The sequence below is a fragment of the Neovison vison genome, chromosome 10 (assembly GCF_020171115.1).
Source record: "Neovison vison isolate M4711 chromosome 10, ASM_NN_V1, whole genome shotgun sequence".
Taxonomy (NCBI): Eukaryota; Metazoa; Chordata; class Mammalia; order Carnivora; family Mustelidae; genus Neogale; species Neogale vison.
This window is the reverse complement of record NC_058100.1, coordinates 5,641,815-5,665,808: the sequence shown is the minus strand read 5'-3', so window position 1 is coordinate 5,665,808 and position 23,994 is coordinate 5,641,815. Positions and strand designations below refer to the sequence as shown.

Genomic DNA, 23,994 nt, shown 5'->3' with positions numbered 1-23,994 from the left:
TGTTAAGTGCTGAGCCCCCTGACCCTGGGCAGAACGTCAGGATTGATGGCTTCAAGAAAGAGAATGTAGCAGAAATGACACCGCGTGACTTCCAAATCACACCCTCTCGGGCTGTGAGGAAGCCAGGAAGCCCAAACAGCCCCCTGCGGAGGGCTCAGGTAGGAAGACTCAGGCGGGGATTAAAGGATGGCCCCCCTAACAGCCAGAATGAACCCAAGTCATGTGAGTAAACGGATCTCCAGATTAATTCAGCCCCAGCCTTGGAGGGCTTTATTTTTAAAAGATTTTTATTTATTTATTTGACAGAGAGAGAGACACAGTGAGGGAGAGAACGCAAGCACGGGGAGTGGGAGAGGGAAAAGCAGGCTTTCCACCAAGCAGGGAGCCCGATGCAGGGCTTGATCCCAGGACCCCGGGATTATGACCTGAGCCAAAGGCAGTCGCTTAACGACTGAGCCACCCAGGCGCCCCCAGCCTTTGTGTTTTATAGCTGAGGCCTAGACATCACAGAACAAAGGCAGATCGTTCCCACTATTTCATGGTAGAACATAAGTTAAGAGTCTAGTACAGAAAATTAAAATTGTTTTAATTCACTTATAGAAAAAAGAATCACTAAGAGCCATAAAATTTTCCTTCAGGAAAAGTTTTTCTCAGGACACAATGAGACCCCTTTGAATTCAGGTAAGATCTTACTCATCTTCGTATTTCCAACTCCTAAAAGATTATCAAGCACACTGGGAGCAATCAACCAATAAATGATTTGAAATGTACTAATTTTGGGGCGCCTGGGTGGCTCAGTGGGTTAAGCCTCTGCCTTCGGCTCAGGTCATGATCCCAGGGTCCTGGGATTGAGCCCCGCAGTGACCCTGCATTGGGCTCTCTGCTCAATGGGGAGCCTGCTCCCCATCCTCTCTCTGCCTGCCTCTCTGCCTACTTGTGATCTCTGTCAACTAAATAAATAAACTCTTTAAAAAAACAAACAAACTAGGATGCTTTAAAAAAAATGTATTTCCTTTTTGGATTGTTAGTAGAATGTTAATCAAGGAAAAGCTAGAGGGGCACTGGGTGGCTCAGTGGGTTAAACCCTCTGACTTCAGCTTAGGTTGTGATCTCAAGGTCCTGGGATGGAGCCCCGCATCGGGCTCTCTGCTCAGCAGGGAGCCTGCTTCCCCCTCTCTCTCTGCCTGCCTCTCTGCCTACTTGTGATCTCTGTCTGTCAAATAAATAAATAAAATCTTTAAAAAAAAAAAATACCACTGACAAAGTAAAAAGCATTTCTCCAAGGAAAATATACAAATGGCCGGCCATATGAAAAGATGCTCGGCATCACTGATCATTAGAATGCGATACCCCTTCACACCCTTAGGATGGCTGTTATTAAAAACAATAAAAGACAAGTGTTGATAAGGAGGTAGAGAAAGTGGAACGCTTGCGCACTGCTGATGGGAACATAAAACAGCACAGCTCCTGTGGAAAACAGTAGAGCGGGCTCCTCAAAAAATTAAATCAAGAATTACCATGTGATCCAGCAATTCGGTTCCGGTTCTGGAAGTCTACGCAGAAGAACTGAAAGCAGAGACTCAGAGGTTCTCGCACACGGCTACTCACCGCAGCGCTATTGCCAAGAGCCGAGAGGTGGGAACACCACAATGGCCCCGCGAGGATGAACGGGTAACCAGACCGTAGCGACACCCAGAAGAGAGGATTTACTCGGCCTCAGAGAGGAGTGGACTTCTGACACAGTCTACGATATGGATGAACCTTGAAGACTCTGTGCCAAGCGCAATAAGCCGGGCACAAAAGGACAAGCACTGTATGATTCCATTTTATGAGGCATGAAAAGTAGTCAGATTTATAGAGAGAGAGAACCGAATGGTTAGAGGCTGGGGTTGGGGTCAGAGGAGAACGGGAATTACTGGTTAATGAGTACAGAGTTCCAGTTCAAGAACAGAAAAGGATTCTGGAGATGGAGAGCGGTGATGGTTTGTACTCGGTGACTAGGTTTAATGCCACTGAATTGTGCACTTAAAAATGGTTAAAATGGCAAGTTTTATACGATGCATGTTTTACCACAACAAAACATTTTTTAAAAAGACAACCCAATTAAGAAATGAACATAGGATTTGAATACTCCTTTTTCCAAAGAAGATATGCATATGGCCAATAAGCATACGAAAAGATATTCAAAATCAATAAACAGTGTGCTTAGATTTATTTTGTATGATTCAAGGTCAAACCAGAGCCATTGGATAGAAGATGTAAGTTGCAGCACCTTCAATGAAAGAAGGGTCTTTCTGATAATTAGAGAAGTTCCCAAACTGGAAAAGGGGGGTAGTGAGTTCCTTGTATATTAGAGGCATACAAGCATAGGCACAGAACCACATGAAAATACTGCAGAAGATATTCACTCATTAGGTACAAAGGTGACTTCTAACTGTGTGTGTGTGTGTGTGTGTGTGTGTGTGTGAACAGCACCTTTCTTGAAATGCAAAAACGCAAAATGTAAAACAGATCAAAGTAAAATTGCTTTGGCTACCCTGGGGCCCAGGGCCTACAGTTTCATGTGCATGTTGGCCAGCCTCCAGCAACGATCCACGAAGCTTAGTAGAATATCCAAAGCCCCAAGGAGCACTCTGAAAACCAATGTGGTTGATGATGTAATTAAATTTTAAAATAAAGTTTTACTTTTTTTTTTTTTAAGATTTTGTTTAGTTATTTGAGAGAGAAAGAGCACGCAAGCGAGCACACAAGCAGGGGGAGGGCAGAGGGAGAGGGAGAAGCAGGCTCCCTGCTCAGGAGCCCGACATGGGGCTCGATCCCAGGACCCTGGGATCGTGACCTGAACTGAAGGAAGACACTTAGCCGACTGAGCCACCCACTTCCCCCCAGGCCAGGGCTTTAAATATAGATTTAGAATAATATAAGTTCTTCCCATTATAATCCTCCCCGCCAAATCTTTTCTCTTAAAAAAAGCTTTACCATAAAGTTACAAGGATTAAGATCACTTATTAGGCTCCTTCTGTTTTAGTACAATGTCCAATTTCTGCAATCAGAATTATTTCTGGAATCTGGCTTGGAAAAAATCTGAAGGGTTGTGGTATTTGTGGAGGTGGTTAAAAAATGGCCAGCCTCCCTGGCAAGAACCCACGAGGAGGGCAGTGGAGCTCGAGGAGCAGCTCGAGAGGGGATTTTCTCCGACACCAGCACAGCAGCAATCCAAGTTACTTCCGAGGACACCAGATGCACCTGAGTCCATGTGTACACTCACACATCCCCGTGCCTCTGGGTCTGCGCACACATACATCCCAGCTCTCCCTACTGAGAAGGCCTAGAAGCCACGAAAGCCTGGTAGCAATGAGCACATCTAGCACCCAGATCTTGACTCCACAGGCACCATCCTGAAGAGCTCCCGCTGGCTGAGTGTGGGACAGTTTGGACGCCAAAACCAAAGAGAGTAACAATGGAACCCTTTGGGCAAAACAGGAACTGTGAAATAATAAGAAACACGTATATACACGGTCTCCATTCCTGGTTCCTGACACTGAGCTCCTAAAACCCTTATAATCTCCGGAGTGACAGGAGGAGTGCTGAAACAGTTTTTGTCCTCAGATTTGGTCTTTGACCCTGATTCCTGACACGCAGCTCCTAAATCCCTTGGAATTTCCTGGGTGGTAAGAGTGTCTTTTGTTTTAATGAGGTGACTCGGGATGGAGGCTGGTTACCGGAAAGACTGAGACATGACTACAGCTTTTAGGCCCACCCTTCTTTTTCCAGGGAGGCAAAAGGGCCAGGGGTTGAGTTAATACCTGGTCCTGCCTACCATAAAAATCCCAAAAGTGAAGTCTGAGTTTCTAGGTTGCTAAGTAGATATCCGCATGTCAAGAGTGTGGTGTTTCCCAACTCCACGGGGACAGAAGCTGCTGTGCTGGGAACTGTTCCTGACACAGAGGCACCTACAAGGGTACCTAGCTGTTGATCTGTACCAGCTGTAATGTAACTAATGGAACTAGCCCTTGTAACGTAACTAGTGAACGTAAGTAAATGTTTCCAAGTTCTATGAGCAACTCTAGCAAATTACTGATCTTCTCATATGATATGAGGAGGGGGTAGAAAGAACCCGTGATTTATAGTTGGTCAGTCAAAAGCACAGGATTTGCAAACTGGCATCTGGAGTGGGGGACAGTCTTGTGGGACTGAGCCCCTGACCTGTGGGGTCTGCACTAACTCCAGATAGTATGTGTCATAAATGAATTATTCCACATCCAACTGGTATCCAGGGAGTTGGGAAACTGGCTGGTGTGGGAAAAACCTCCACACATTTGCTGTCAGAAGTGCTGAAAGCAGAGAGGAAACAGTGCCGTTTTTCCTTTAGTTGGTGTCCTGAGAGTAGAGGAGACTGAGTTTTTCCTTTTAGGAATCCTTAAATCTGTACTGATAAAGAAAGCAAGCTTTAGCCTATTTATTTATTAATTTACTTGTAAAGAAATCTACTGGGTATGATGGAATTAGAAAAAGTACAATCTGGCAACCACCAGAGTAATAACCGATTCCTAGTAATAACTAATAAATGCTGACAGTAAGTATCATCAATAGAGGGAGGAAGTCTCACCACAAAATAATTAACAATTATAAGCACAGTCTGTACTCATGAACTTTAGACATGGAGAAACCTAAGCAGACACACTGTAACTAGATAAAAGTCACCCATCACCAGTAATGGATCAATCATCACGGGTAGCCCCCATCCCCACCCCCGCACCCCTATGCACTGAGAAGACCACAACATCACTTCAGAGCTGTTCCTGCCCAAAATGCACAAATCGCAGGAAAACGCCAGGCAAACGTGAACGGGAACACTTAAAAATGTTAATGTCATGAAAGATAGGGAAAGACTAAAAAACTGTTCCACACCTGAAGGAAATTAAGAGTTACAGAGACAACTAAACGCAACACACGATCCTAGGCTGGATCCTGGACCTATAAAGGACATTACTAGGACAACTGACAACATCTGAATGGGATCTGGTATTAGATGGTGACACTGGGTCAAAGTTAATTTTCTGATTGTGATGGTTGTACTATGGGCGTCCTTGCATTTTTTTTTTAGAGGGGGTGGGGGCGGGAAGAGGCAGAGGGAGAGGGTGAGGGAATCCTGTGGCTGGGATCAATCTCCCCACCCTGAGATCAGGACCCGATCTAATATCGGACGTTTAATTGACCAAGCCACCCTACAGTGTCCTTGAATTTAAGAAACATGCACTCAAGGATTAAGGGTCTGTGATAGGCAGAGTAACAACCTCCCTAAAGATGGCCACATTCTAGGCCCTGGAACCTGTATTTTACCTTAAATGGCAAAGGGGAATTTAAAGTTGCAGATGAAACTAAGTTTGTTAATAAGCTCACCTTAAGCTAAGGAGACTATCCGGGATTAGGGATTACCTGGATGGTCCCAACATAATCACAAAGGTCCTTAAAAGGGGGAGAGGCTGGCAGAAGGAGGGAATGGAGAAGGAATGTGACAACGGAAGCAGGGTCAAAGTGGGGGGAGGAAGAAGAACGTCACCCACCATCGCTGGTTTTGAAGAGGAGGGAGGAGGCCACAAGCCAAGGAACTCACAGCAGCCTCTACGAACCACACAAGGAAACAGATTCTTCCCATGAGCCTCCAGGAGGGAATGCAGCCCTACCAACACCTTAATTTTAACCCAGTGAGACCTGTGTCAGTCTTCTGACCTATGGAACTGTAAGGCAGCAAGTGTGTTTTGGTTTTTTGTTTTGTTTTCTTTTTAAGATTTTATTTATTTATTTGACAGAGAGAGATCACAGTAGGCAGAGAGGCAGGCAGAGAGGGAGAGAGGGAAGCAGGCTCCCTGCTGAGCAGAGAGCCCGATGTGGGACTCAATCCCAGGATCTTGAGATCATAACCTGAGCCGAAGGCAGCGGCTTAACCCACTGAGCCACCCAGGTGCCCAGCAAGTGTGTTGTTTTAAGCCACAAAGTTTGTGCTAACTTGTTACAGCATTACAGGACTGATGGAACATCATCTTGCACTTGAACTTAAATCATCGGGCAGGTTAATGAACTGGGACTGCGCATACAGCTCTACAGGAATTCAGTGTACTGTTTTTGTAACATTTATGTAAATTTGAAACTGTTTCACAATAATGTTTTTCAATTAATGGATATTACATTTTGACCCACCAGCGTTTTCCAAATGGTAATTCTACAGGATAAAATATCCTCTAAGGTCAGAAGACACAAAACAGTCTTTTTCTTATATAAAAGGCCTGAGGGAAATACTCAGGGAGGCAATGGCCCAACCTCCAGAACCTTCACCCATTACTTCTCGACTCCCTGGTTCCAGAGACCTTACCTGTAGATGGTGATATGGGGAGACAGAGGACGGTTTAAATCAGTGTTCTTACTCCAGAACCTCTCCATCTCTTCCTTGGCTGTGGTTCCCAAAGGAACAGCACTAAAATAAAACCAGAAGGTTTTAAAATGATTAAAGTAAACTTGGCTTAACAAAAAGTTAAATCAAAAAAGCTAAGCTCTAAGCTGGGCTGGATGAACCCACTGCAGAAGGAAAACATGTTCATCCACTCCCCATCGCTATGCCAAGTCTGACTCAGTAATCCCCTCAATCACCCAGGGAGGTCATATCAGGGGAGAACTCCTCTTCCCAAACCCCCAACACATAGGTCAAGCAAAAGAAGCTCAACTTCCTTTGCATTGTACAGCAGAGCAAGGACAATCTTTTTAAAAACATTTACATAAATGAATCACCCTTTCCCCAGGCCACGGGTGTTGTCTCATACATAACCACCTGCTCTCAACTGTTTTGTCAAGACACCCTTTCACGTTCTCAAAAATCAAGAACTGGATCTGCTCGGTACCTCCGAACAGTTTCTCGGTTTCCCTTGTCACGGGGTTGGGTTGAGGCCAAGTGCTGAATGGCTGTGTTCAACAATTTAATTTATTATGTACCCATATTAAACATGATTCCATTCCCCTCAAGAAAATATAACCTACCCATAGATTACTGATTATAGAAAGAAAAAAAACAGTAACTTCATAGTGGAAAAATTCCTAGCAGACATTCCCTTGTTCACATGATCACATGCCCCCGATGTGAATGTAACAGGGAGTACATACCACTTACATATGACTCCTGCCAAAAACGGGTAACCTGACTCTAAATTATAGGAAACGGCCAGACAATCCCAATTTGAGAAACATTCTACAAAATAACTGGCCTGTATTCTTCAAAAATGTGCCACAAAAGGCCAAGGAAGGCTAAGAAGCAATTCCAGATTAAAGGATGCTAAGAAATATGACAAGTAAATAGAATGTGTGAGCTTAATCAGCTCCTGGATGGGGAAGAGAAGACTGTATTTCTATAAAGTACATTATTTGGGACAAATGGAAAATCTGAAAACTAACTGCATGCTGGATAAGAGTACATCAATGTTAACTTTCCTGAATTCAATAATTGTGTTTGTATAATTATACTGTTATATATAAGATAATGTTCTTATTCTCAGAAGTATTTAGAAGTAAAGCGTCATGGTGTCTGCAACTTAATCTCAGAGAATTCAGAGAAAATACTAACAATAATTAAATACACATCAGTCTGGACCACACTAAATTGTCAATCTTAGACCAGCTTTGACCAACAAAAAATACAATTTCGTAAGACACAACCTAAAACACATAAAACTCTAAGTAAACACAGCGAAATGTTAACAATTGATGAATCTAAGTGAAATGTATGTAGAACTCCACTGCACTGCTCTTCAACTTTTCTGAAAGTATAAAACATTTCCCAAATTTAAAGTTTAATATTCTTATCCTTCCTTCTGCTACCAAGATGAGAAAAATAGTGACCACAATCACTAAATTTTCAGCTAACCATCTGGAACTTCCTTCTTTCATATGTGCCCCTAAAATCTAAACCAACACCCCACTGCTGTTCCCTGAGGGGAAAAACGTTAAGTCATAATAACCTCCACAAATTTAGGAACTTACTTTCTGATACAGAGTCGAGGACTAAGGTGGGCACGGAGGCAATGACGGCCAACATTTCTGCAAGATACGAGAATAAAGAGTCAGTGGGGGTGGGGGGAGCACCTGGCTGGCTCAGTGGCTGTAGTCTGCGACCCTGAATCTCAGGGTTGTATCCCCCGAGCCCCATGTTGGATGTAGAGATTACTTAAAAATAAAAACCTTTTTTTTTTTTTTTTAAAGAGAGAATAAAGAGTCAACACACATTTAGAGATCAACGTCAGTTTATCAACTTCTCTATTTTTGTGCCGTATTAGATTTAGGATTAGAGGGGAAAATTAGTAAGATGAAAACAAGGACAGTATCAATGTCTTTGAGAAATTTTTTAGTTGGAAAGCTACCCCTTCAAATAACTGGGGAATCATCACGTACATAACCTAGAAATGCAAAATAAAGTTTTAGCTGAACATGAATAATACAAAATAAAAGAATAATCAGAATTAGTAACGTTCAACATTTCAAGTTAGGTCTTAAGGGAGGTGATGAGTAAAGGACAGAAGTAAATAAGAACAAGAATAAGAATAAGGGTAAGAATATACCTTAGTTAACTGCTGCAAATGGATGAATTAAGAAGGTTGAAGAATCTGGGGTGTGTGGGAGGAGGGGCCTAACTATTAAGCTATCATTTTAGGAACTACCATCAAATTCCAGACAAGCTGGATGAACTTCAAGTCAAAAAAGCATGGAAACGCAAAGATTTCCCTGACTAGTGAAGTACAATCTGGCAACCACCAGAAGAGGTGTACACAAGTTTCCTACCAAAAAGTTACGATTTTTGAAAAGGTATGCATCAGTACAAAAACTGCTTTTCAAGTGTAAAATGAAGATGTGCCCAGGCATTCTATGGAAAGTGAATTTACCTGACCCAGAGTTCACACAGTATTATGGAAAAGCAGGACCACTACACCCCTTTATTCAACATTATATCAAATCTTTCCAAAAGTACTTAAGAAAGTGAATTTCTGGGACTAGAATTAAAAATACATTGATTCTACAAAAGTTTATGGTATATCTATTATATGTAAGGCACTGTGAGGATATAAAATCTCCTTGAGATCCAATGATCTTCTAAAAAAAAAAAGCTCATGGTGTCCCTCACACCGCTGACATGCTGATACTAGATGCACGAACAGTAAAATCCCTCTGCTTTACACAGGACAGGAGAAGGGTCCACTGCCTGACAGAAGGGTCCACTGCCTGAAGGCAAAATAATCCAATCAACACTTCCTTCAGCTCTTCCATCTTTCCAGCTTTGGCGGCAAGAGGTGAATACTGACATTGTGCCCCCAAGGCTCCCAGAAAGAAGAAGTGGGAACAAATGTCTTCCATCAATTGAAGTAATTGTGGCTCTGGAGTTGCAGGGCACACATTCCTCACACCAGGCTGGGTCCAGGCCCCCAGCTACCCGGCAAGAGTTTGCAGATGTGGGTTGGAATCTACAGCACTCTGTCTAGTGCTATTGTTTCCCAGACAAATTCCAATGTAAGCTTTCCCCAAGGCCCTAACAGACCCCAGTTGCACAAACTTCTAGCCTTAACCGAAATATGACAAAAGTAGGTATCTATCCTTGCCTTTCATATGAGACCAGGAACTCTGAAAGTTCTACCAAGAGCTTGTACTTTATATGTTAGAGCTAAAAGGTAACGTACTGTTGTACGTTATTTTTTTTTTTAAGATTTTATTTATTTTGACAGAGATCCCAAGTAAGCAGAGAGGCAGGCAGAGCGGGGGGCGGGTGGGGGATAGAAGCAGACTCCCTGCACAGCAGACAGCCAGATGCGGGGCTTGATCCCAGGACTCTGGGATCATGACCTGAGCCGAAGGCAGAGGCTTAACCCACTGAGCCACCAGGCACCCCGACAGTACGTTATTTTTAATTAATACGCCAGAATGTATCACTCTAGTTAGTACTGTTCCCTTTTAAATACATTATACAGGTCTACCCAAAATGTAATCACTGCTCTCAAATCATTTCTGCAACCCTTCTCTGGATTTGGGCAACAACAGTGAGGCAGAAAGGACAGTAAAGTAAGAAAGTCACACTGGAGTTCTAGTTAGCCTAAGTTGTGTAACTTTATGGAATCACTGGGCTGCAGCTTTTTCACTTATGAAATGGGACTCACAGGACCTACCTGATTGGTCACTGGGAGGATTACATAAGAAAATGTACAGAAAAGCAGTCTCAAAACTGCAATATCATCCATTATATATTACTAATATTTCACTGGTCTCGCCAAGGTCTTTAGAATTAACATCACATTCTTTTTAAAATGCTCAGTCGTGATAAAAATATTCATCTGCTGAAAATGGATTTGACTTTTGGAAAAAAACAAAAGTTATTCAAAGCCAAGTCTATGGGATCACACTAAATAAAACATTTTTGGTGCAAAACAAGATGTGACTACAATATAGTAAGTTTCTCTTATATGACCTCGATATGACTTGATCTGATGGTATGCCAAAAAGTTTTAGAAATATCTGGGGTAAGAGCAACTCTAAAATATCTGTAACTTTGAAGGACAGGATGAAGGGGAATCATCTGCACACAGAAGTTCTCATAGGGGCACCTGGGTGGCTCAGTCGTCAAGTGTCTGCCTTCAGCTCAGGTCATGATCTCAGGGTCCTGGGATTGAGCCCCGCCTCGGGCTCCCTGCTCAGCAGAAGCCTGCTTCTCTCTCTCCCACTCCCCCTGCTTGCATTCCCTCTCTCACTGTCTATCAAATTAATAAATAAAATCTTTAAAAAGTTCTCATTAATGGCTATTAGCACTCAACCTACTCCCAAGCTACAGCCTGATTTCTTCTTTCCTCTCACCCCACCATACATATGCGAGGCGTCACCCAATCCTATCAGGACTGTCCAAGAAACTTCAGTCCGTTGTCTTAGTCCTTATTCTTTTCATTTCTCACAAAGAGGACTATAAAAGGAGCTCTTGGACTGCTTTCCCTAGCAGCCCTCTCTTCCCTTTCATTCAATATTACCGAAGCTAACTTACTGAAGAATAAAGCTGATTTCATTGCTCTTCTGCCCCAAAGTCTTTTAACAGTTCCTGCTGCTTGCAGTTCAAGGTCTAGACCCATTCTCCCACCAATTCCCTTCAGCCCCTTACACGTCTACCACACCAAGTATTATACACATACACCAAGAGCGAGCGAGCCACCGTAGGACCACATGCTTCTGCTCGTGCTGTTCTTTCAGGGGAACCTCGCTCACACTCTGACAAAATCATCCTTCAAAACCCAACAACTCCTGGATGGCGACTTCAGTTTCTTCAGCCTTGCTTGGGCCTTGCTTCTACACCACTTCTTATCTCTGTATCAACACATATTATGCTGTTTAATAATTAATCTGTTTTCTCCTCTGCTAGCCTGAGCTCTTCAAGGATTGGACTGGAATGCTTTGTGTCCAGAACACCTGTAATAATGTCTGACACATAAGAGAGGCTCAAAAAAAAATGGTTTCATAAATGAATATGCTTATCTTAAAAAGCAGTCTTATATATGTAAAGTTAAACCTTATTTTTAGAGGTGTTTCACAAGTAGCACTTAATATGATGTGCAGATAGTTAATGACTCTTGGTGACTTTGTGCTTAAGCACCATGAACTCTATTAGAAGCCTAGCTGTTCTTAGCTTAGTTCTGAATCTCCATCTTGGCTTTGGCAAGGCACTCCTGGACTGAGTGCCAACAGAGCATGCATTATTCAGCAGGTTATTTATTCCTGGCTAGTCTGCGAACTGTTTGGGGAGTATACAAAATATAGAGCACTATTCAAAAGTCATGATATACAGTACTCTGAGCACTAATAATTTTTAGTTAGCCAAACATTAAAAATGTTTAACCAATACTTCTTTTTAAATGGGCCCAAGTTATTGCTATTTTCATTCACAATGAGGAAACCACAATCATGGAAGCAGTGACGTTGACTTGTCCAAAATAATGGAGTTCATGACAATACCAGAACTAGAAACCAGCTCCTATAATTGCTTAGAAGGTATGTTCCTCTGAGGCTAAATCAGCACATTATGAGCAGTTCCAAATCCCTGTAGTGAAATGCAACTTCACTCACAACATCCATCAGAAAAAAAAAAACTTGGGGGGCACCTGGGTGGCTCAATGGCTTGGGCACCCAACTCTTGAATTCAGCTCAGGTCATGATCTCAAGAGTCGTGAGACTGAGCCCTGGGACCTCAACCCACTCTCTGCTCAGCAGGGAGTCTGCTTGAGATTCTCTCCCCTCTGCATACATGTTCTCTTTTTCTAAAATAAATAAAATACATCTTAAAAAAAAAATTCAATTCTCTATGTCCCCTCTTAAGAAAGCCCTTGTGAGAAAAGAAGAGAGGTGCCCTTCCCATGAACTTCAGATTACTACTAATGAAAGAGAAGTCTATTTCTTGGCATTGAATCCTGGTGGTGACCATCCTACACATCTCAAAAAGTGTATGCTTAATGAGTACGGTAACTGTCAGCTTCTAAATTATCCTGAAAGTCATAAAATGAACTGTTTAGAACCAATATGATCACAGCCAGCTAAATGTTAATTCTACCAAAAGTCCCTGACATCTACCAAAATATATCAAAGAATTCAAAATCAGTCCATTATGGCAAAACTACCTGGAATAAAGAATGCAGGTCTGGCATGACTGGCCCTGGCATACCTTAGGGGGGAAAAAAGATACATCTGGAAATAAGAGACAGGGAGGAAAATGATGGATTAAAGTAACCCATTCCTGATCTCAACTGCAAGAGGAATCATTTTGTCAGAGAGAAAAACTAAACAAAGTCCCTCTATTTTTATACGGGGTGACTCTAGTGGAAAGAGAAATGAGAAGACATTTTGGGAAATCAGGAATTAAATCTCAACAACATTAAAACTAACTTTCCACAGCAAGAGTTTCCAAAAATAGGCCTGGCACGAAACTATGCTGGCCTTTGTACCAAGAGGGTCTAAAGTCACTGAAGTTGCTGCGTCTATAAGGGCTCTGAGTAGAGAATGAAACCTAGAAAGAGGACAGCTCAGAATGGAAGGAAATCTAGAGTATTCCGGACAGTGAATGACCTCGTATGGAAAAACTGAGACATCCACTCCCCCTCCCTTCTCACCCCAAATGCAAAGAGAAATTACAACTGAATTAGCCGGGCTGCTGTGGGGCAGCAGAGCGACCGCTACGGGCGCTGTTGCTAATCGCCAGCGCGGTAAGGCTCTAGGCCTCCTATCCCCTCCGCCAGGGGCCCGTTAGGAACTCAGACTGTGCCCACTCACAGCCAGCACTGGCGTTTGCGGCAGGTATAAGCAAAGACAGAGCACACCACGATCCCTCTCCCCGAGGCCCAATTCCTGAGTAAGACCTCGGAGTCCTAGCGGATGATCCGCTGACCTCCGAATCATAACTTTTCGGTCTCGGAGCTTGGCTCTGGGAGCGGCCCAGCGCCACCTGGGGAAAAAGTACTGGAGCTGGGGGGAAGTGGAAGGGGCGACAGCCGCGCGACCTGTCGGTAGGCAGTTGGGGCGAGATAACGGGCCGGTGACCCCGAATACCGGAGCGGCTGGGGAGAGGGAAGGGGCCCTAGGATTCCACAGCGCGTGGCACGCACACCCGTGGGCCCTTTCCCTGCCCAGGCACGGGGCAAACACCCGTCACCAAGACGTGAGGGACAGCGCAGGCCTCCCGAGGGCCGCGGACAACGACTCCCAGCCCCAGGCTAAAGTCACCTCAACAAGAGCGCAGCCATCTTGAGTTCCGGCCTGGACGGAAGTGACGTTCAACGCCCCAGCCGCCTTAGGGCGGGGTCTCTGTCACGTGACAGCACGAGCTCTTTATAAAGGTTGGGGGCACCCGTGCGCGCAGTTTTGTTCTCTCTTCCTTTTCCTTTTCCCCTCTGTTGTCTTCCAGAAGGACTTGCCAGGACTTCTGCAGAAAATGGAGCTGACTCAGACTCTGCAGTATGCGTTTTACCTGCGAACATAATTCATTTTGTTGAACATCTGACTTGTCCTGATTCTTCACCAGGGACTCCTCAGTCTAGTTCGCTCCACCTGCTTCCCAGATAGGGCGGCAAGGCACCCACGGCAACGGGCTCCATCCCGTTCTAATGGGAAGCTTCGCCAGGGCAGGGAGGGATACACAAATTGAGACCCAGGCTGAGGAAGGAGCGCGAGAACGACGCAGACCACCATCCCCAGACAAGGGAGCCTCCTCTATCCACCTGGATTAACTTTGTGCCCCACAGTTCCTGCTCTTGAGCTCCCGCCTGGGCTGGACGCCCACGAGCCAAACACAACGCTCTCTTGTTCCTTGTTTCAAGGCTATGTGGGTGACACCCACAGCTAGAGGAACCCGGGGTGGGGGGAAGCTCGCTTTGATTTTTAAACACATACGCACACGTGTGTGTGTGTGCGCGCGCGCGTGCAGTTTTGAGGAACCCAAGCACAGCAATCAATTGCAGAACACTTGTGACTTAAGGAAGAAAAGGGGAGTGAGAAAGGAATAGAAAAGTGATTAAGTTCTTGAGTCTCGTTTTGCTGGGGGTGGGAGTGAAGGAGCGACGCGCAACTCCTACTAAAATCTTCAGCTGCATTAATATTCAGATCTCATTTATATTTAGCCCTCCCGCACTTCTTTCAGGATTTAAATAGCACAAACTCACTTATTTCTTCACCAAATGAAAATACCATTTTGCATTTCTATAATACTTGACAAAGAAAGCACTTTTATAGACTTCTGGGCTGGGAGAGACCCTAGAGGCTCTTGGGCCTGATTTTTTATCCAGTGCAAAATCTCTTCTTCAACACTTAGGGCCACTGGTCTTCAGGACTCTGCTCGAACGCATTCGGTAATGGTTACCTCAAAACTCAAGTTTCGTATAGTGAACAGTTTAATCATTAGAAAGTTGCTAAATTAAAGTACAGTTTTCTGGGGGTACGTGGCTGGCTCTGTCGGTGGAGCCTGCGACTCTCGGTCTTAGCGTTGGGAGTTCAAGGCCCAGGTTGGGTGTAGAGACTATTTACAAATAAAATCTTCAAAAATAATAAAATAAAATAAAATGCCGTTTTCTGGTGTTGAACTTCCAGTCATTGATCCTACTTTGGCCTTCTGGCTCTTCACATTAACAAATCCAATGCATGCCTCTTTCACTTAGCTCTTTGAATAGTTTCACTTAATATGTGTTAACTTTTTGCCCAAGTATATGAAAGGGCTTTAGGGGATTCAATGATACAAACATGTAATTTTCCTCAAGAAGTTTATCGTCTTATCAGGATCAGTAAGTAAATAAATACAAAAAAGAAAGTAGCAATCCCATGAAAGAACTATGGGTAAAAAGGGTGGGGGGGGTCAAAGCAAAAAGTGATTATTTGCCACTGGGAGGTGCGGTTAGGAAGGTATAATTGACTACAACATGCCCTGAACATTTACTGATGATTTTCCCTGTGGAGTTTATCATCAAGTCCTGTATTTAGAGTTCCACAATCCAAACCCAATAGTATTCACAGAACCCACCATCTCCTGTGTAAGGAGATGACAGGTAGGTACCAGGAGACCCTGGCTTTCTAGGTCAACCTGCAGTGGTTCCACTTCAGGAACAACAGCGGCCTCCCTCCTCAAATTAACCTGTAGGGCCCATAATTGATGGAAATTAGTGACATTGAAATTGAAATTCAAACAAGACATTAAGTCAAGCCCCTTATCACCCGGGCTAATCTTCTTTTTTTTTTTTTTAAGATTTTATTTATTTATTTGACAGAGATCACAAGTAGGCAGAGAGGCAGGCAGAGAGAGGGGGAAGCAGGCTCCCTGCTGAGCAGAGAGCCGGATGCAGGGCTCAATCCCAAGACCCTGAGATCATGACCTGAGCCGAAGGCAGAGGCTTTAACCCACTGAGCCACCCAGGCGCCCCCACCTGGGTTAATCTTAAAAATAAGCAGGAGGAGGTCAGAGAGAGAAAGGGAAAGAAAGGAGAACATTTCAAACGAGAGGCAACAATCAGGAGAGCTTTGGTCTGAATGATATTTTTTTTGGCGGGGTGTGTTTTAAAACTCAGCTCTGACTATGTAAACACTCCCATCCCTAACCCCATACATCACTCCAAAACCTTCAGGAAATTCTTATTGTTAAGAGTAGTTGGACAGGTAGGTAGGCAGGGCCGGGGTCCCCAACAAGAAAATATGGGAGTCAGGACAGCTAAGAAAAAACAGAACTAACACCCTGTTTTTCAGATTAGACAGAACCACTGACATTCTGCTTTGCTGCCTTTGCAGAAATGACTTCTGCAAAAATGTCCTAAACTAAGGCAACTAACCACAAAGCATTTGCCAATACCATGAGCAAGGGACAATTAAGACATAAGCCTCCCAGATGTCAGCAAAAAAAAAAAGACCATCAGCACAGAGACATTAACCTAATAGGTAGAGAGATAACCTGACCAAAGCCCTGATTGGCATGACTTAACAGGCCTGGATTGCTTAAGATCATTCCACAAAAGAGCTTATAAAAACCCCTAAACTTAGAAACTCTGAGGGCAACCCTCTCAGCCCCAGCCTGGGAGCTTTATGCTCTTGCTCAATAAATTTTGCTTTGCTGCCCACCACTCTTCTTCTGGTCTACCTCTTTGTTCTTTGAAGTGGTCTGACCAAGAACCATGGACGCTAAGGGAGCAAAAATCCTATAACATTATGATGTACCAATTAAACCCACTCTCTTTTGTCTGCCACTTAATGCCCTTCACCAATTCGTTTCAACTCTCCTGGACAGACTTGTTTCCTATGACCTCCTTTAAATTTCCCCAAATCAAGTCAAAGTGAAGGGCACAAGATCTGCCTTGAATGGGCCCAATACTTCACAAACCTACCCCATACAAACACACACATTTTCCTACCTCTTTGTTTTTGCTTTTGCTCTTCTGCCTGGATACCATCACTACCCATTCCATATCTAATATTGCCTTCTATATACAACTCCCCCTTCCTCTGAACTTCACTTATTTTATTTCTTTGTTTGTTAAGTAGGCTCCACACCCAGCGTGGAGCCCAATATGGGGCTTGAACTCACAACCCTGAGATCAAGACCTGAGCTGAGATCAAGAGATGCTTAACCGACTGAGCCACCCAGGTGCCTTGGTTTACTTTTGTTTTTAATCTCTGTTACATAACAATCTCCCTGACATTTGTGAAGTATTGTGCATATTTGAGCAGACCTGGTTGAGCCCATCTTGGTATTCTCAGCACTTTGTTCATCTCTCTGCTGTGGCAAGCATCATGGTTTATTATATTGGGTTATTGATGGGTTCGTCCTCCAGTCCTCCCTTCTCTGCCCCCCCAACTAGATTTTAAACTTCTTCATGGAGAAACTTAATTTTCATTCCTCTTTCTGTTACCCACATACCCATACTTTACATACAGCTGGCACTCAGTATGGTTTTGTTGCCATGTTCTAAATTGACATGGACTTGAACTTCAGTATGGGGCACTGAAAATTCTCTGGTGAAGAGGGAAACCTCAGGGGATTCTTCGCTGGATAGTTTCCAATGGGGAAAAGCTTTATCAGGGAAGAATCACCCAGGATGCAAGGAGATGGAAGAAAAAAAAAAACAACAACTCCCCAGATGACCTGGTCATTTCAAGGAGCCTATAATGCAACCCAGAGTCATCACAAAAAGAAACAAACAAACAAGGAATATCCCATTTTCACATTCTCTGGGGGAGCCATTCTCTGGTAAGGAAGCTACAGAGGAACGAACCCCTTCTTGGAACCTTAGAATTCAGGTTCCCCTGCCCATGTGTCCCTCAGAGAAGTGTGTTTATGTCCCTTTTTCTGTCCCTCTCCCTCACAAACCCCCCCTACCCCAGCATTCCAGCCCAGGGCAGGGGGAGGCCAGCAGACACAAAGCTCTCTGTGTATGGGGTGGTATGTGTTCCCCCCACCCCTCCACCCAGAGGACACAATGCCCCTTCTGCTCCCTGTGCTCTGCCCCCCTCCCCACCACCTCTCAAGTGCACATGCCAGGCTGCAATTGGTTACTGGCTCAGGACAGCCCCCTCATACTGGGGCTCCAGGGGATTTTAAGCGGATTCCAGGAACCCCCCGCTCAGTTCCCTGTCCCCCAGTCTCCCAACCCCGCAGACGCTCCGGGCCCTAGCCCCTGGCCCAGCTATGGCTCCTGGGGCTCCCTCGTCCAGCCCCAGTCCTATCCTGGCTGCGCTGCTCTTCTCCTCTTTGGGTAAGTGGAGCCGCCCCAGTCTGGGGGCCCTGGGGCTCAGGATGCCTCTCAGCAACCTTGTCACTGCCTTTGCTGTGGTCCCCCCCTGCAACCGAAGAGTGAGCAGGAGCAGGAAGGTGATATTATATTAAGAGGGAAAAAATATATATGTATATATAGAGGGAGGCAATAAAGGTATTCTGTGAAGGGAGAAGATAAAAGAGTGTAGAGAATTTCCCTGAGGTGGACCTGACTGGACCCAGGCTGGAAAGCAGTATCCTGGCCCCAGAGCCATGTTGAGGGCCCGGTGGGAAGCAGTGTCATTGTGTGGGAGGGAGCAGGGTCGGACACCCGGTTCTGGTCCCTACGCATTCCCTAGTAGTGTTTGAGGGGCTTAACCTTAGTTTCCCTCGATAGAAAAGTCAGGGAATGTGATCTAAGGAAGGAGCCCAAGGTTTGTGGTCCCAACTCCTCCAGTCCTTTGTCTGTGGGTGCCTCAGTTTCTCCCCTTGGATCCGTTGTCCATTATGTGGGTGAGTGGAGTAGAAGGGAGAGTCTACGAGATTCTAAGATCTTGACCATCTAAAGTGGTCTTGCTTCATGAGTTGACCAACCCCTTTCTTATCCCATGGCAGATGTTGGGTGAGCAAGGGGAAGTCAAAGTAGGGTTATTTGAGTGGATGTTTCCCTTCTCTAAACTGCCCCAAATCCTAGTTCAATAGATGAGCAGTAGACAAATTGTGGGTGAGGGAAAACTGCTCAGAATAGCCAAGGTTCTCTGCTGTCAGCTCTTGGAGTCCTGACCCGTACTCTTCTGGGTGTTGTACTGGACTACTCTGGGACATCCAGAGAAAATGTTAAAGCTAGGGGTTGAGAAGGCCATAGTGAGGGAAATGGTGAGAGGGAGTCTTGGAGAATAAGGAAGAGAGTTCTGTCCCAGAACATGTCCATCCGTAGAACCACTGAACAGAACTGAAGGGCAGTGGTTGATGTTAGAACAGGGGAATAGAACTTAGATCCAATGAATAATCTTTTTTGTTGCATTTGGGTTTCCCAAGAGAATGCTAAGGAGTGAGTCACTGATATTTCGTGCTGAGGTGGGAGATTTGAGACTATGGAGCAGGAGTGGGGGGGTTAACGGGTAGGGGGTGCCATAAGCCCCCAACATTGGTCAGACAATGAGTCTCTGTTTGTTTGGTTGCTTCCTCCTCCTCCCATAGAACAAAAGGGTCTACAGTTGCCCCCACCCAGGGCCAGCCCACACACATAATCTCCCTGGAATGGCCTTCCTTGTGTGGGTGAGTCTTGGGAGAGGCACTGGGCCAGAATGGCCAAGAGGAGAGTGAGGAGGGTCAAACCACAGACGGCTCACACGCAGAGTCATCTGAGCTCTGGATTCAGGGATCTTCCTTTGTATCCAGCTTCCCCTAAGAAGGTTACAAGATCCTTCCCTCCCTGACCTCCCTGTCAATGGCAAGCTGTGTGGCAACCAGGGATTCAGCAATGAGGACAGCTGATCCAGGGAAAAACTTCTTTAGTTATTTTCATTTTTTTTGGTAAGAAATTTGAGTTTGTGGTGCTGTGGAATACTATACAGCTGTTAAAAATAAGATTGATCCATATGATTTAACATGGGAAGCTCTGATAGATAAATAGATAGATTTTATATATATATATTCTTAAGTGAAAAAACCAAGTAGAATATGATTCAATGTATGTCAAAAGAAAAGAAAGCTCCATAAAACAAAACTATTTCACATAAGCACATGTACTTCTTGAGTTTGTTGAGTTTATATTGCCTTTGATACATAGATAAAGGTTCCACATTAAACTGATTAACAGAGGTCATACATGAGATGGACTACAGGAAAGAAATTGGCTGGGTGTGTGTGTTAAGAGAAACTCTAGCTGTATCTCTGCAGTTTGAATAGTTTATAAGAAGAATGCAAAATGTATTACTGTATAACTTCTGATACATTTTATTTTTATTTTTTTAACTTACAATAAATTTTAAAAACCTTAAAGCCTGCAACTAAGGGGTAACTTAAGAGTTAAATACTGACCCAAAGAGAAAGTGAGACATGGAGACAGAATCCAACTTCTGGAAGTCCTCAAGAGAGTTCTGTTACTGTTGACTTTATTTATTTATTTTTTTAAATAAACATGCTAAAGAGCTTGAACCAAGACAGTGTTTCCACCCAGCTCTTCAGTCAGCCCGGAGAGATCTGGGCTTGAGAGCAGATCACAGCTACCCCAGCTTTGCTCTGGTCTCTGACTCAGCCCTTGACTTCCTACCGGTCTCACGTCCTCTATATGCCTCGTTGGGCACAGCTGTGCATCTGATTCGCCTCTCTGCTTACAGTGCTCCCCCTGGCCCAGGCCATTGTGGTTTACACGGACAGGGAGGTCCACGGTGCGGTGGGCTCCCGGGTGACACTGTACTGCTCCTTCTGGTCCAGCGAGTGGGTCTCAGATGACATCTCCTTTACGTGGCGCTACCAGCCTGAGGGGGGCCGTGACGCCATCTCGGTGAGTGCCTGGGGGAGTCTGGGTTTGAATAATGAAAGGGTGGCTTCGAAGAACAGTAGAGAAGAGTACTTGGGCAGAGGTGGGGAAATCCTTTATGAGCTATAACCTTAACTTTGGCAAGGCAAGCAGCACTCTGACTAGAGCTTATCTACACTGTCTCCCCCACCCCAGCTACCCTCTCCAGCCCGGGATCCCTTACCCTAAGGCTAGACTCACATACTTGCCCTCATTCCTCATAGATCTTCCACTATGCAAAAGGACAACCCTACATTGATGAGGTGGGGACCTTCAAAGAGCGCATCCAGTGGGTAGGGGACCCTCGCTGGAAGGATGGCTCTATCGTCATACACAACCTGGACTATAGTGACAATGGCACCTTCACTTGCGACGTCAAGAACCCACCAGACATAGTGGGCAAGACTTCTCAGGTCACACTCTATGTCTTTGAAAAAGGTGTGAGGGGGTCTGGGAATGCGCGGTGGGGCGGGTATGGGGGAGGACTGACGGGCTGGGGGAAGAGGCAGAATGCCTGGCCATGGCCCTTCGGGTTCTGGGAGGGTGGGCCGATGGCAGCCTTGGCTGAGAGGGGCACATGCCGCCAGCAGGGGACGGGTGTGGGGCTAAGACCCAAAGGGGCATGACCCTGCTCACTCCGTTCCTTCTTTTCCCTCCCCTCCTAGTGCCAACCAGGTACGGGGTAGTACTGGGAGCCGTGATCGGGGGTGTCATAGGGGTGGTGCTGTTGCTGCTGCTGCTTTTCTACCTGATTCGGTACTGCTGGCTGCGCAGACAGGCGGCCCTGCAGAGGAGGCTCAGGTAAGGGCAGCCTGCCAACCCTGCCTCTAACCGCACTGTGGCCCATCTGGGCAGACGCTCCAGTGAGGGTGTGGGGGGCTGGGAACCAAGGCGAAGAGGAAGGTGGAGCTGCTCTGGAGGGGGCTCCGGCCTGCAGGGGGCCAACCGACGCAACCCCTTTCCCTGCAGCGCCATGGAGAAGGGGAAATTGCATAAGGCCGGGAAGGACTCCTCCAAGCGCGGAAGGCAGGTGAGTGGGACCTGGGGCGGGCGGGAGCTGGGGCGCGGGGGCGGGGCAGCAGGGAGGGGCGGGGTGGGGAGTCACGCCCCATCGGACCTTGCCAATGACCCACTGCCGTGCGCTCCTCCCTGCAGACGCCGGTGCTGTACGCCATGCTTGACCACAGCAGAAGCACCAAAGCGGCCAGCGAAAAGAAAGCCAAGGGGCTGGGGGAGTCTCGCAAGGATAAGAAATAGCGGTTAGCGGGCCGGGCGGGGGGTCGGGGGGCAGGGGCGGAGCCCACCAAAGGCCCTCAGGTGGTGGTCATTGAGATGGAGCTACGGAAGGATGAGCAGAGCTCGGAACTCCGGCCTGCGGTCAAGTCCCCCAGCAGAACCAGCCTCAAGAACGCCCTCAAGAACATGATGGGCCTGGACTCGGACAAGTGACCACCCCCCCGGGCCCTGCCAGAGCAGGGGGACCTAGGCTCCTCTTAGCCCCCGTCTAGGTGCTTTCCTCCTTAGCTCCCCAGCCCCGCCCTGCCCTTAGCCTGCTTTGAGATGTAAGTTTCATTCCAAAGTTCATCCCCCACGCACCTCCTACTTTCCCCATCTTCCTTCCCTGGCTTGCTGGGAGCCCAGGCCCCAACCCCTACCCTTCACCGGCCCCAAGGACTGTGTGTTTGGTGCCTATCCCTCCGGCACTGAGAAGAAAGGGACCTTGACACCCCGTGCCTCAAACTCCAGGCCACCTGGCCTTTCCATCCCTTGCAATGCCCGGCGTGTCCCTCGCGCTTTTCTTTCTGACCCTCCCTCCCCTCCGTCAGGTGGACCAGCTCCATACTGTGCTCCAGCTAACACCCAGACCACCCAGACCGGACTCTCCTTCAGGGTTTATTTAGGTTCTTAGTTATTTTTTATTTTTTAATCCATTCCTTTTTGTATGTTTGCCTGTGCCCTCCCCCATGACTGAGTACCAATGACGTCATGTGGTTTTTGCAATTCCCCACTCCCCCATTAAATCCTTAATGGAGAGCCTGCCTGCCCGAGCAGAGGGGCCCCTGCCGCTCAGTCCTCAACTACAGGGTTGGTGCCCCTGACCGCTTTGGAGCACTGTTCCGGACTCAAGGTCGTGGGGAAGGAGAGGCAGAGAGAGGGAAAGATTCCTCATAGGCCAAGGGATTGAGGAGGGGCCAATTAAGCCTTAGGAATGGCTTTTAAACAACCAAAGAGAAAGGAGAAACAAATGGGAAATGGTGGGGGGGAGGGGAGAGGCTGCAGTCCCAGCCATAGGGGATTGTTAGGATTTTTCTACATTCTGTATATTTCTTCTCAAACCCCCAGTGTCCTTAAATGTTTAATAAACACTGACATTTCCAGAAGTTCTGCCTCCGTCTCCAGTTTCCTCATTCTCCTGGGAATATCCCTGTCCCTTGTCCCATCCCCAACCTCCTACCTTCTCCCATCCCTTCCCTCTCCCAATCCTTTTCCTCATCTACTGGTTTCAGTTAAGAATTTGGCTTTATGGTATGGACTTCCATAGGAAAGTGGAAAGAACTCGGAAATCAGCTGAGAAGACATATTCAACAAATTCGTGCTAAACTGTGTGTCAGGTTCTGCATTTACACAGCTAAAACACGGGCTCCCTCTTTCCCAGGATCTGAATTTTTTTTTTTTAAGATTTTATTTATTTGACAGAGAGAGAGACAGTGAGAGAGGGAACACAAGCAGGGGAGTGGGAGAGGGAGAAGCAGGCTTCCCGCAGAGCAAGGAGCCTGATACAGGGCTCTATCCCAGGACTCTGGGATCATGACTTGAGCACTTGATCCCAGGACACTGGGAACATGACCTGAGCCCAAGGCAGCTGCTTAACAACCAACTGAGCTACCCAGGCGCCCCTGGGATCTGAATTTTGAAAATAGGTCAGCCACTCACTATCTGTGTGACCCACAGCTAGTTATTTGACTTTGGTAAGGCTGTTTCTGCATTTGTAAACTCAGATAAACTGCCCTTCTTAATTCCAGGATTTTTATGAGAACCACACGAGATCCTGCCTATGGAAAACTTGGTAAATTATAAATTGATGTGTGATGAAGATATTGGGGATCAGTCCTTTAGAATGTTTCTACATCCTGCCTAAACTATTACACTTTACAAACTAGCATAAATTCCAGCCCTACAACAGGCACAA

General features: G+C 45.9%; 2 protein-coding genes across 2 annotated transcripts in view; one reads left to right on the top strand and one right to left on the bottom strand.

Moving 5' to 3' along the window:
- The window catches only part of SDHC (succinate dehydrogenase complex subunit C), a 32,843-nt gene extending 18,986 nt beyond the window's left edge, over positions 1 to 13,857 (bottom strand). Inside the window, exons 1-3 of the mRNA XM_044266739.1 lie at positions 13,780 to 13,857; positions 8,029 to 8,085; positions 6,374 to 6,475 (exon numbers count right to left, since the gene is read on the bottom strand). Of these exons, the coding sequence (XP_044122674.1) occupies positions 6,374 to 6,475; positions 8,029 to 8,085; positions 13,780 to 13,799 (179 nt within the window). The 5' untranslated portion in view covers positions 13,800 to 13,857. The remainder of the gene's footprint in view (positions 1 to 6,373; positions 6,476 to 8,028; positions 8,086 to 13,779) is intronic.
- Positions 13,858 to 18,179: 4,322 nt separating this feature from the next.
- On the top strand, positions 18,180 to 23,185 carry MPZ (myelin protein zero). Its single transcript, XM_044266242.1, is given in 6 exon segments — positions 18,180 to 18,281; positions 20,623 to 20,789; positions 21,029 to 21,242; positions 21,470 to 21,605; positions 21,774 to 21,834; positions 21,960 to 23,185. Coding segments are annotated over 6 exon segments (939 nt in total). The 5' UTR covers positions 18,180 to 18,214; the 3' UTR covers positions 22,254 to 23,185.
- The last annotated feature ends 809 nt before the right edge of the window (positions 23,186 to 23,994 follow it).